We start from the raw sequence: 14,356 nt of genomic DNA on the forward strand, positions 1-14,356 counted from the left end.
ATATTTAGAGTAGGCAGTGGAAGAAAAGCTATTTATTAGAAACGTGGGATTTGGACTACTGCTTGTCCGAGGGCAAAACATGTCACTGGTTGAGCCAAATGCTCAATTTTCATAATGCAAAATCCATGAAATTCTAGGCTAATTTACCAAATGCATTACACACACACACAATCTTATTTCAGTATACTGCAACAATGTGACTCAAATTGAAAATCATAACACGTGCCTTAGTAGTAAGGACATCAATTGTGAAAGTTTGCATTGGCAGAACAGGATACTTCTGGACTGGATGAAATCAAAGGAGGGGAAGTAAAATTTTCCACAAAAGTAAACTTTCACTTTAGTTAAAGCTGTTGCACCTGCCAATGTGTTTTAACTCTCATAGCGAGCAAAACTCAGTCGACTCTTAATAGTAATGAAAAAAATATTTATTTATTTCACAGTTAATACTATCACCATAAAATACAACACAGTAAGAACTTACATTACAAATGTTATCTCGTTCTTAACGTAACTCTGGATGATCATAAGCCACCACACTAGAACTTGGCTATGGCTCCACATGGTGATGTTGTCTGGTCTTCATCCAATGATCTCATGCGTGCCTTCTCTTCTCAGCAGTTGATCTCCAGTTACCACACTAAGCATGGTTTGGCAGCATTTCCTATACTCCAAAGTCTTTGCACTCTTTTGGGAGGGTCTTCACCGTTCACCAATGGATCAATCTGGCCCGATCATCCTGATTGATCAGACCCAAACAGGCATTGGCATGTTGACGTGAGGGTGATCCTTAGGTCTCCATTACTGGAGGTGCTGGGCACACATAGCCTTCTCCAAATAAGAGTATGAGGCACCCCCGTGTCTAATATAAACCCCCATCTTTCTGATGACATTCCATTGACTCCATTCAAACGTATTGTATGATCTGCAGCTATTAGGTCAATTGTGTACTGTCTGTTGTAGCTGCAGCCAGTCGAGATTCAGCAGCATGTTTATTAGCAGTCACTTTGGTCAAGGCTTGCCTGAGTTTCCCAGCATACCTTAGTTATTGTCCAATTTTTCTAAGTCCAGCATAAATTCATCAATTTAAACAGCCCACCCAGCCACAAAGCAAAACCATTAAAAATCCATGCATAGAAAATTCTGATGAAAATGCATAAGAGCCTTTTAACATTTTCTGTTATAGGGGAAAAGTCTAACTTGGCATTGCAAATGACTACTTTGGTGATGAATATGAACGTTTGAGTTGTGATTTTTCAATACTTGAATATACTTGCCCCACAATGAAATTTTGCTGCTAAAAAGTCTAGAAATTCCCTAGATAATTAACACGATGTGTGGCTATCAAAATTAAAATGTGTGAATGGAAAATTCCTGCCCAAAAGCCACTGTAATGCTTCCATTGTAAGGTAATTCACATCTTTTATAATGAATGTTTTATAGTTCTTATAAAACTCTTACAATGAAAAGTAAATGTAACCTTCAATCATAGCATTATTCCAAATGCTTTAAGTTCATTGGTATATTGTTGAATTCCCAATTGATGGTATCAACTACTGAATGCAGCATTCCAATTGATTCCAGTGAGCATGAAATAATACAAGTCTAAAAAGAAAATGCATCTAATCTAAATCATGTATTATTGAAGCACTGAGTTAAACACGCGCCAGCAATGAAATATTGCTGGTAAGATGGCATTAGAGTAGAATGCTCTACCTGGAGTTCCTCTGCTCCATCTGTTCTTTCTTTTTCTCCTCTCTCTCTTCCCTCCCTTCTCTTAGCCTTGGACACCCCCCTCCAGCCTCTAACACGGTCAGTGGTGCACGGATACCAGTGACCCAATGCGAAGTGTGGTGGCAGCAACTAGTGGTCTTCTGAAAGTGCCTTTGGAGAGAGACTGCGATATTCATCTTTTTAAACTTTGCCTCTTGTTTTCTCACCTATGGTCATACTGTGTATAGCTGTAATGTAACTTTTTTTTTCTTCAATTCTCCATTCTGTAGCTAAGGATTCTACCTAGATACCATACTGCCTAATAAGGCCTAAGTGGTGCCTTACAAACTTTTCACTGTATTCATTTGTATATGGCACAATAAAACTAATTAAAATCAATTTCAAAGTAATACAAGAAGCCGCACAAAAACATAAGACAAAGTTGATATGGTACAGTATTTTACATGGCAGACATAGAATTTCCTTGGGATTACAACAGGTTTACCAAGAACAATTTTCAGTCAATGATATCAATCATTTTGTGCTGCATTGTTTTTTGTTGAAGGCCATGATTCCAATCAGTGTATTGCTTTAGGGCATTCATCAATCTATTACATAGCAGAAAGATGCAACATAGACAAAGATATGATCTGAAACGTGGCTTCCACATTCATTAAACAGTGGGGACTTTGCCACGTGCCAAAACAAAACCAAACTCACGACAACTAAAAATTCAACAGTGGAGATGCAAATATCTCAACATTCACAACGAGTGGTTATGAAAGGAGATACACTGAGCACCAGCATAAACTGGGCCTTGGGGAAGTGCCTATGGACAATATTTCAGCTGTATTTATTGATTGTATTTATTGATTGTTATGATGTAAACATCTGGGTGCATTTGTGTCCAGAAAGTTGGTAAATGACGGTCACTTCTGCTCTAAAAAGACTAACCCACATAAAATGGTAAATTATATATTGTAAATCATAAACTACATCCAGGAATTAAATATGGTCTACCATTTTACATCTTGATGCATTAACACCCACATGGATTTTTTTTCAATGTACAAAGATATACTTTGCCATGCAAAAGTTTATTAAAATGAGACTAACGCATAACACAATTCTACAAATGATGAAAAATTGATTTCCAATGAACACTTTTACAAAGACTTAAGATTGTACACAACATTTGCTTAAGACAGTTGTAGTAGTTGTTTTAATTTATTCTGTATGTCAAAATAAACACAGTTAAGTGTAAGAAGACTAAATTCATAAAGAAACATGGGTGTAACTTGTTTTATGGGCAAATTAAAAAAAGGCTAGAAAATGTTGCATTGTGAAATTTTATAAAATCAGATTTCTTTTGCAGAAACATTTAACTTAATGTACAAAAAAAAATCAAGTCTTAAAAGATGTTTTAAACAAGAAATCAAACAGGACTTTGTGTAAACCTGGATTGTGCAAAGATCCTGTTTCATTCACAAAGTACGAAACCAACAGTATTGAAAAGCATTCACTTCTTCTGCTGCATCCTGGCAGCTTTAAATTTTGAAACTTTTTTTGGAAGTTCTTGTGAAGCTTCAAGAAAACTTTCTTCCTCAGAGACTTTCTTTTCAGGAATTGTAGGTAAAACAGGATGAGCAATAGTAGGATATGGCATTAACGTAGGTGAGATAGGTTCTTTTTCCACCACAGTGCCTGAAAATGCCTATTAAAAGCAAGAAATGATGTGTTTAATATCCCTACAACTAATAAGATTTTAATGAAGATGTGAAATAGTTATTCCAGCTCCCAATAACCTGCAACTTAAGAACAAACTATTAAGATATTATGAGCTTTCATTTTCTGATCATGGATTTTAGCTGACACGAGAAAGAAATAAACATTAATTTGGGAGCACAGAACTTGAGTACTGTTAAGAGACATTTTGTTGAAGGGCTTGTCTTGTATTTATCAGGACAATTCACAAGCAGCACCAAAATAAAAGGAAAATGCCATTTATACTAAGAAGAATGTTTAACGGTTGGGAAGTGGTCTCTGACTCCTAACATGGTGCACTTAAGTGTACAGGAAACTACATTTATTAGTAAACAGGGTGCTGTTCTTTTCAGACAGAATGAACATGTACATGCTGTACCTGTTTCAATGCAACAAAATAGGTAAACAGCCAATCTCTGGTTCACTTAAGGTAATACTTTGACCAGAGTGAACTTGCCTTGTTAAAATGTAAGCAAAACTTGGCAGTTAACCATCTGACACTAACTGGTGCTTTCTCATTGGCAATGTGTCTACCAGAGTGCATTTCTAACCAATCAGTACTTTTCTCCCAACTATGCCCTTTGTATCTCTTGCAAGTTGCCTTGATGACAGTCAGATGGAAAGATTCAACAAAACATGTTTTTCTTCGAGATCGGAAATAATTGTACAGGCAATAAGTAAGAAATTATTCAAGTGATCTCTGGGTTAACCTACCTGCAACCAGAAAAGTTGCATTTGAGCTGGAGGCAACTGTTTGAAAGTTGTCTATTACAAAAAAAACACAAAATTTTGGCCATTCTTTTGTTTGGTAAAACTTTGTTGAAAAAAACCAAAAAATATGGTTGACAATGGGTGTAAGATTTCCTACAGTTTTGTACATCTTGGCTTCATTGCTTTTCTAAATGGACTTTCACTGTATGTTGGATAAAGTCCTGGCATTAGCAGGGCAGTTATTATTTAATTTAATTTACCTAAGAATACAGAGCTGTTTTGAAGTAACAATTACACCCAAAATAACTGGGGTGGGTTCCACCACTAGCATGGAGAACCATTACTTCAAGTGGCCAGGTGCAGAGATTTGCTTCTCAGCACCTTACAGATTAGGGAAGCTCCATGCCTGTCACTTGTAGCTGATCAAACGACCAGACAATGAGCACAAATATGATATGGATTGGTCTCAAAACTTTGAGCTATACAGTTTAAACTGAAGGTTACTATCCAGTAAAGAGAGAAAACAACTACCTAATAGTCACTGTCAAAGTTCATATCAGAATGAGCTACTTGGGTAATGAGCACACACAAGATGTACAGCTTCTTTTCCTCAACTGAGTGTTCACAAGATTATTGCCATGCCTTAAAATCTTGCATGCATGCATTTCTAAACTTGTCAACAATGATCAAAGAGAATCAAAGGTAGCGACAGAACAGACACAGGCCAATCAGCCCATTATATCAATAATGCTATAAATCCACTTATAGCAGCATTTCAGGCACAGAATTCCAAGTCCCAACAATATTTTGCCCAATTTGATTTAAATCTTCTGTCAACTCTTGTTCTTTTACTTAAAAACATTCAATAAGTATCTCTGGTTACTAATTTGAAGAGTTGACAACAGATTCTTTTATTTACTTTATCAAACAGCTTCATAATTTTGAAAGTCTTGCAAATCCCCCTCAACTTGCCCTGCTAAAAAAAATCTTAGTTTTTTTAACCCCTTAACTAACATCCTTTGTACAATTCTATTAAACCGTTTCTGCATCTCCTAAGATCTCAACATCCTTCCAAATATAGTACTCAGACATTGATAATATGCTATCAATTATAAACTGAGCTGAAAATGTGTTGCTGGAAAAGCACAGCAGGTCAGGCAGCATCCAAGGAACAGGAAATTCGACGTTTCGGGCATAAGCCCTTCCCGAAATGTCGAATTTCCTATTCCTTGGATGCTGCCTGACCTGCTGCACTTTTCCAGCAACACATTTTCAGCTCCTATCAATCATAAACCCAAAGATTCCAAATGGTTTCATAACTGCCTGCTTGAACTGGCTTTGAAATATTTTACCTATTCAAGACAATCTTTGCAATGAACTAGCACGTGGTATACACCCTTTGCAAAAAAAAATCACGATTGTATGAATTGAGTTGCAAGCAAAGGTTAAAGAAGTTTTTTTTGTTTTCTTCACTCTTTCATGGAGTGTGATCCAGTGTTTGTTGCCTATCCCCAATTATCCCAAAACTAATGTGTATACTTTGCTTCTTCAGAAGGAACAGCCAATTACATATGGAGGATTTGGAGTTGAATACAGGCCAGGGAGATAAGGATGGCAGATGTCTTTTCCTGAAGGTCAACAGTAAACCAGATACATTTTACAACAAGTGATGATAGTTTCATTGTCACTATTACATGCTATTCTCAGTTGTTCATTTGAATTAAAATACAACTGGCTGCCATAATGGAATATGAACTCTTATTCCACCAGCATTAGCCTGGGCTGTGTATCACTAGTTCAATGACATTAGCACTACCATACCATACCTCCATGAATAAGCTGCTACTTCAAGAAAATTGAAATAAACCGAAATGCAAAATAAGCATGACCTCTTACCTCAAAGGAGCTTGGCCAAGGGAGAGGTTTACTAGAAATGTTTTCTTCCTCCAAAATGCTGCATTCACTAGCATCACTGTATACTGCTTCTTCATGACTTAGAGATCGTAAGGTACACCGTCTGTCTTCAAATTCTGTCGTGCTACTCTCACTTGTATCACTGCATACACTGTTCTCTCGACTACGTGACTTCAAAATGGATTTGCGAGGAACGTATTCTCCGTTTACAACATCAACAAAAAGTCTACAACAAATAGAAAAATATAACAACCAAGCTTAGGATGATACATCATTCTAAATTCAGAAAAATTAGGCTAAAATGAGAACTTGGCAAGTACCTGTAAATATCTGCAGGAGTTCTGATATTTGGCAGCTCTGGAGTGGTGTTCCCATTGCCAGTGCTATTTTTCCTTTTTCGCTTGGCCTCTTCCTTCTTTTCACTGAATTTCAAGGTTGTGTTCTTGCCAGTGTTTATTCTTACCTGAAAATATACAAATTCAAAGACACGAGAAATTATAATAAAAAACCTCATGATGAAATATAAATATTTTCACATGCAAGTACAAATGAACAAATAATGTTTTGATTTTTTAATTTAAACACTGAACATCTGAAAACATTATGCTGATAATTGCAACAGCAAACTGTATACAGTTTTTTCACTGTCTTAAAGTTAGAACAATTCTCAAAGTATTAAATTATTTAATTATTTAACTAGCTGCTATTTAGCAACTGGTCACAGACCAAAATTGCAAACAGTTTTTAAACTGGCTTTATCTAAGGATAAGCACAGTTTATCTCAGGATAAGCACAGCTTGTGGACCTCATCATATTTTCAAGGTTTCTGTTCTCTTTTCTGCCCGATAAGTTAAAAAGTCATAATACTTAAACTGCACAGAAACTAGGAAGTAATAGACTACACATTTAGGAAATGCATACACCAAGCATTGGTGAAATTTGTACAACTTTTGTTTCAGACTGTGCTCATGCTTTTAACAAAAGAAACAGCGTCACATCAGGGTCTGTAGTTTTAATAAGTGACTTAAGTGCCAACTACTTTAAAATTAGAAATAAAGTGTAGTTTATATCCAAGGAGAAGTTTGCAGAGTTTATAGGAAACAGGAAAATAAGACTGCATGAGATAATTCTGCTGCAAAGCTAATCTTCCGCAGAATCCCAACTGACGTAAAGGTACTGTCTGGTGAAAATGGTAGTATTTCTTTCCAATCAACTAAATAAATATTATCGATTCAACAGTCAACATTCTAAGGTTCCAATTTGTTGCTCTTTGAAAGGAAGGAGAAGCACTCACTGCTGAACCGACCATTTACCAACCATCCAAGAAAGGTCCAAATATTCAATGTTTTTAATAAAGCACAGCTGGTTCCAGTTGCTATGAGTACATGGGGAATTGCAGCATTCCAGTGATTATTTAAATAATAACCACTGTACCATATTAAAGAATATACAAATTCCACAAAACAAATGTGTAATGCTGCATATTTTTCCCTTGAAAATAAACCATTCTTATACAAAAAACTTGGATTGTGATATCTTACCTTTAAAAAAAAGGTCTGTAAAGTTGCTACTCAAGCAACAATTAAACAATTTTAAAAAGTTTGGTTCTTGTGCTGCAACATCTTCAATAAGAAGGAAAAAATTATCTCCAAAAAAAAACTGAAAACTATTTATGCTTTTGGGACCAACTGTCGTGTTGGTCTCTTGGAAATATTGTTCAGGAAGTTCATTTTCAACTCAGTACAATTCTGGTGCTGAACAAGATGTTTTCATGGAGTAAATTATGACAAACAACACCACACAAAATAGGAGTCTATTTGACATCTGCTACATTGCATAATTATTTCAAATTACTGTCCTTATTAATAGCATAAAAATGAGAATTAAATTAATATTTAATGAGACCTTAAGAGTTGAAAGTCATAGGAATTAGTCTGGCCTCATCTGGGTTTTATGAATGGTCTAATCGAAAGGCTTTTTAAAATAAAAAACAAAATACTAACTCTCTTTGGTTCCACTGTATGTAGGAAGTGTATGGTTGGGACATTGTCATCATCTCTGGTAACTTCCTCATCATCATCTCTGGTAACTTCCTCATCATCATCTCTGGTAACTTCCTCATCATCATCTCTGGTAACTTCCTCATCATCATCTCTGGTAACTTCCTCAGCAGCATCATCTTGACTGTGCTTATGGTCCAGACCATTAATATGGGTAATAGTTGGACTCAATTCTGACGCTTCTTCAGAATCATCATTTTCATGAACATTCTTCCAATCAGGCTTCTCACCAATGTTGAGCTTTATGTTTTTGTCTCTCTCTTCTTCAGAGGAACTACTTTCTTCAGTATTTCCATCAGCGGAGTCAGACATTCTGATGTAAAAATAATCACAGATTACAAGAGTCCAGAGCTGACTTGTTCAATTGAGTTAATTTATTCAAAGCTTTTGATATCATATTGCAGTTAGCTAAAAGGAACATGCGCCGAGAATTACAACACACAAACAGGAAACTGGTACCTGCAAGGATTTCCTAATATAATAATCTACTTTACTTACAGATTAGATTAGATTACTTTACAGTGTGGAAACAGGACCTTCGGCCCAACATGTCCACACCGACCCGCTGAAGCGCAACCCACCCAGACCCATTCCCATAACACTACGGGCAATGTAGCATGGCCAATTCACATAACTTGCTTATTTTTGGACTGTGGGAGGACACCCACGCAGACACAGAGAGAATGTGCAAACTCCACACAGTCAGTCGCCTGAAGCGGGAATTGAACCTGGGTCTCTGGCACTGTGAGGCAGCAGTGCTAACCACTGTGCCACCGTGCTGCCTCACAGTGTCAGTGATCAAACAAAGAATACAGTACAGGAACATACTCATTGGCCCTCCAAGCCTGCGCTGTCATATTTTGCCCTTCCACGCTAAAATTCTCTCATAACATTCCAATGCATCCATGCCACTCACCACCTTTTAAACTTCTATTCGGTCACCTCACAACCTTCTGCATCCCAGTGAAAACAAACCCAGTCTATTCAACCTTCCTTTGTAGCTAAAATCCCCCATATGTCTTTTTTTAACTATCTTATCTACCTGCACTGCCATCTACAATGATCTGTGGACATGCACATCCAGATCTTTCTGCATATCAATGCTCCGAAGGGTTCTGCATTCACTGTATAATTTCCACCTGTACTTGACCTTCCAAAATGCATCTCCTCACATTTGTCTGGATTAAGTTCCATCTGCCATTTTTATGCTCATGCTTCCCAACTGATTTATATCTTGCTGTGTCCTCTGACAGCTCTCCTCACTATCTGCAACTTCACCAAATGTACACATTAGACCAGTGCCTAGAAGTGTAGTTGACTTCACCTAACTCTTCTGGCACCAACTCATTTATGTAGATCATGAATAGTTGAGGTCCAGCATTGATCCTTGGGAACATCACTAATTACAACTCTCCATTCCAAAAAGCATCCTTCCAATTACCCTCTGTATCCATCTTGCCAGCTCATCCCTGATGAAATATGGCTTCAGCTTTTGTAGCAGTCTGCCATGAGGAACTTTGTCAAAGGCTTTATTGAAGTCCATGTTGACATCAAACGTTTTTCACCACCTCAAAAAGCAATCAAATTAGTGAGGCATGGAACTATGCTGTCTATCGCTGCTAAGTCCATTGTCTTTGCTAAGGCTCCCTGAACCCAGCAGTGACCCAGATAGCCAGTTAGTCATTATGCCTGTGCAGATAGAAGTTGTGCATGGGAACCTTGCAGAATCCCCATCACAGCAGATTCTGAAGAAATTGGTCAGGAAACTGAACTTTCCACTACACCTGAAATCCTTTGATATTCTCCAATTAAATTCCTGATGTCAGATGACTTGAACTGTATAAGGTACTAGGGAGTGTTGCTGAACAAAGACACCTTGGAGTGCAAGTTCACAGCTCCTTGAAAGTGGAGTCGCAGGTAGATAGGATAGTGAAGGCGACGTTTGGTATGCTTTCCTTTATTGGTCAGAGTATTAACTGCAGGAGTTGAGAGGTCACATTGCGGCTGTACAGGACATTGGTTACGCCACTGTTGGAATATTGCGTGCAATTCTGGTCTCCTTCCTATCGGAAAGATGCTGTGAAACCGGAAAGGTTTCAGAAAAGATTTACGAGGATGTTGCCAGGATTGGAGGATCTGAGCTACAGGGAAAGGCTGAACAGGCTAGGGCTGTTTGCCCTGGAGCGTCGGAGGCTGAGGGGTGACTTAGAGGTTTACAAAATTATGAGGGGCATGGATAGGATAAATAGACAAAGCCTTTTCCCTGGGGTCGGGGAGTCCAGAACTCGAGGGCATAGGTTTAGGGTGAGAGGGGAAAGATATAAAAGAGACCCTAAGGGCAACTTTTTCACGCAGAGGGTGGTACGTGTATGGAATGAGCTGCCAGAGGATGTGGTGGAGGTTGGTACAATTGCAACATTTAAGAGGCATTTGGATGGGTATATGAATAGGAAAGGTTTGGAGGGATATGGGCTGGGTGCTGATAGGTGGGACTAGATTGGTTTGGGATATCTGGTCGGCATGGACGGGTTGGACTGAAGGATCTGTTTCCATGCTGTACATCTCTATGACTCAAAAGAAATTATGGAAAATAGTTACTCAGAGTCCACCCCAGCCCCCCTCTCAAAAACCTGTATCCTATTGATTTGGAACCCTAAGATTACACTTGCCTTATGTACTTACAGCTTCACAGCTGTTATCAAAATCTCAGAATACTGAAGCTGACTGCTGCGAAAAGGCGTTGTGGTTTGCCTTCCTCTGACATTTCTATGCCACAAAAGAACGGTCAAGAATGGAAGTACAGCTCTGGATTTCTGAGGAAGCCCCGAGTGGATTTTCTTTTGAAAAATGAAGAGCACGGTCTCTTTCGTAAAAGGAAAAAGGTCTACATTGGCAACTTGCTGCATAAGATTGTTGTTTCTTAGAAAACCTGAGCAAATGTGCTTTTCCCCAAATATGTATTAACTTTGGAAAGTTTGCTAATCCATAGTTTTATGGTTAACAGTTAAAAAAAAGTGTCCTTTAAGTTACAATAGTATCATACCCCTCACTGAACAATTGTGATTCATTTCCGTAAACCTCTTCCCGTGCTCAACTATATTCTTTGTTTCCAATAAAATGAAAATGAGTTTACGGGACAGGTTAGAAATGTGTAATTAAAGTAACACGGATGAACATTTAATCAACTGTGTAGATGCTTTGAGGAGCCGCACAACGTATTCTAGTTGACATTTCTTATGCTCTTGTATTTCTAATCTTGAGCACTTCTCACGAAATTACTCACTAAGATAATTTTGATTTTTACTCTATAAATAATAAGAGCAATTCTACTGCTAATTTCATTCTAACATGACAATTACATAATGACCACCTAAGTTTGCTATATGACATTTTTAACAATGACATTCACTTTTTACACAACAGCCTTCTCAAAATAAAAAAAACACTTTTTTAATGACTGACCCTACAATGCTTTTTTTTAAAATATTGCTCAGAAGGAATACAAGAATTGCAAATGTTTGAATAGGCAGTAGGGAAGCTGAAAAGAATCAAACTTGATTCAAGGTACTTCTAATAAAATTAAAAGTTGTGAATGATCATAAACACCCAGAAAAGAAAGTGATCAGTGCAGTCTGGAAGCCAAAATTTAAATTAAATACCAATAACAGTTCTGAAAGTTTGTTAATAAAAATGTAGAAGAAACCCTCACTTAAACCTAGCAAATTTCTTAATAATAATGTACTGAAATCAAAAGCTATTTGGGTGAGTGGAAGTTTAGCATTTGAATTTTATTTAAAATAGTTAATACCTAAGCTGCTTCCAGTCCAACGCGTGAATGGGTACATAAGGCTGTTAAAAGAATAACAGAGGAAATAACAATCTTCACTGCTTATTGGGAAATTTAATCAATTTCATAAACCATAATACTAAAAATTCAAAGGATCTGGTGTGTGAAATGTGACTAATTTTATGCAAACTGCAAATTTCTTTTTTTTTTTAAATGCAATATGCAACCAAGTTTTGTTTTAAAGCAAATTTCTTCTCTGCTGACTTCTCTCCTTGGAAACAATAAAATTTTATCCAGGATTACAACTTGTTTCTAGTCAATTACATGCTACTATAATAATACCGCATTATAGTGCACTAGTTTCTCAACAATATTTTATGCTCAATTTTACAACATTTATAGCACTTATATGTGTAACTGGGTGCCCAGCAGTGGAATCCAGGTTCCATTAGAATAGCAGGATGTCAATCAATACTTGAGACTCTCCTTTCAGAGCTGTCAGTTGGTGACATCAGAGAAACACTGACTAAAAGACTGCCAGCTTCCCAGAAAGCAAGAGAAAAAGTAGTTAATTCAAAGCATTTCTCATGGACCTTCTTGTAGCTAGCTCCAGAATGCTAGGAGCCTAGCAACAGATGGTACATTGCAGGCAAAGACATTTTTAAGTCAAGGAAAGTAGCAATGTGGATTTATCAGACAGTAACTTTAATGAATGAAACAATACGTCATGGCTGCTTTGAGGATTTTAACTCAAGTGTCATCACAGCTTAAACATTCATCTACAAACACAGAAGGTCTTAGTTGCTACAGAAATGCAGTGAGGAAAAAGTTGCTAGTCAAGTCAAAGAAAATCACTGATGTTTTCATTTGACTGTCGTAAATGTTTTTCAACTATCTCAAAGCATTTGGTTCCAAGGTTTCCATGCGACACATTGTAAATAACAAAACCTTGCCTGGTCCACCTACAAAGCAGTATTTTTTTGCACATTTTTAAAACATGCCATCTGTCTCATTTTTGTTACAATATCTAATAGGATATTGCAGAAATGGACTTTGAAAATTATGTATGAAAATGTGCGACTGGACCTTTTGGAATATGATCTAGATTCCAATTACATTTTAATACTCCAGGTCCACCGGTTTCCTCCCACAGTCCAAAGATGTGCAGGTCAGGTGAATTGGCCTGCTAAATTGCCCATAGTGTTAGGTGCATTAGTCAAAGGGAAATGGGTCTGGTTGTGTTATTCTGCGGAGGGTCGGTGTGGACTTGTTGGGCTGAAGGACCTGTTTCCACACTTTAGGGAATTTAATTTAATCTAATCTAAATCGATGTGAGGTACTCAGCTGAGCACTTGACACCAAATGTGGATAGTAACCAACAAAAATAAAATGGAAATTGATATAACAATTGTAGGCTCAGGCCTAGAATGCAATAGAGTGCATAAGCAATTGGTGTACACCAGTTTTTGCTCATAGACTAACCTTGCATTCGTACCAGAAGTCCTCCAATCCTAATGAAACCTATATTTAAGTGGGGAAGTTTAATTTAAAAAAAATTTCCCAAGGCACTTCACAACATTCTCCTAACCAGATCTCCCAGGACCAAATTTAAGTGGACTGGTCAAAGAAATAGATTTCATGGAGCATCTTAAAGGAGAAAAGAGGGGCAAGGAGATGGAGAAATTTAGCTATGTGTAGATGCTCGGCATTTGAAGGCTCAGCCAATGAGCAACTAAACCTTCCAACATTCTAGATGCCAGAATTAATGGAGTGCCAATATCTGATGTTTGAGAGGCTGGTGGGAATACTGAATTAGAAGTGCTACCTGACTTGGAATCAAGTCAGCAAACAGAGGAATATTAAGTCTCCGACACCCAAGTACACAAAAAAGCAGAGCTTCCGATGGCCTCAAGCTAAAAGAGGGATAGAATTACTTTGGATCTTGTGGCTGGTGCAGGTTTGAGCACTTTCAAAAGGGAATTAATTAGATTAGCACCTTAAAGGAATGTAACTGTGGGCTAAAGGGAATGCTGGGCAATGAAACATCTGCTACATTGAAAGCTGGCATTGAGTCATAGAGCAAAGTGCCAAATGCACTCCTTTAGAACTACAACCAATGACTCTTTGGTTAAGGGCCGTTTATGTTACTTTCAGTGTTTCAGTTCAGTTTTGGTTTTGGCGAAGGTGGCAAAACAGAATGAGTGGTGAGGGCAGGGTGGATTGTCATAAAAATCTCATGCCAGATGTCCGTTCTGGTGTAAATCCCAATTCCATTTTTTAAAATCAAAATGCCTCTTGTCCTAGACGAAAAATTATTAGGCATTTCTCAGCAACAGTTGTCAACGCCCTTCCTACTGATCATTCTCCTTGTAAAGAGATAGTAACAAACACACTTGCATTTCCATAG

General features: G+C 37.5%; 1 protein-coding gene across 1 annotated transcript in view; it reads right to left on the reverse strand.

Moving 5' to 3' along the window:
- Positions 1-413: 413 nt before the first annotated feature.
- uri1 (URI1 prefoldin like chaperone) overlaps positions 414-14,356 on the reverse strand; it is a 51,141-nt gene continuing 37,198 nt past the window's right edge. The window contains exons 8-11 of the mRNA XM_060838086.1: positions 8,106-8,475; positions 6,423-6,565; positions 6,085-6,328; positions 414-3,427 (exon numbers count right to left, since the gene is read on the reverse strand). Coding sequence (XP_060694069.1) covers positions 3,233-3,427; positions 6,085-6,328; positions 6,423-6,565; positions 8,106-8,475 — 952 coding nt within the window. The 3' untranslated portion in view covers positions 414-3,232. The remainder of the gene's footprint in view (positions 3,428-6,084; positions 6,329-6,422; positions 6,566-8,105; positions 8,476-14,356) is intronic.

The sequence above is a fragment of the Hemiscyllium ocellatum genome, chromosome 17 (genome assembly GCF_020745735.1).
Source record: "Hemiscyllium ocellatum isolate sHemOce1 chromosome 17, sHemOce1.pat.X.cur, whole genome shotgun sequence".
Taxonomy (NCBI): domain Eukaryota; kingdom Metazoa; phylum Chordata; class Chondrichthyes; order Orectolobiformes; family Hemiscylliidae; genus Hemiscyllium; species Hemiscyllium ocellatum.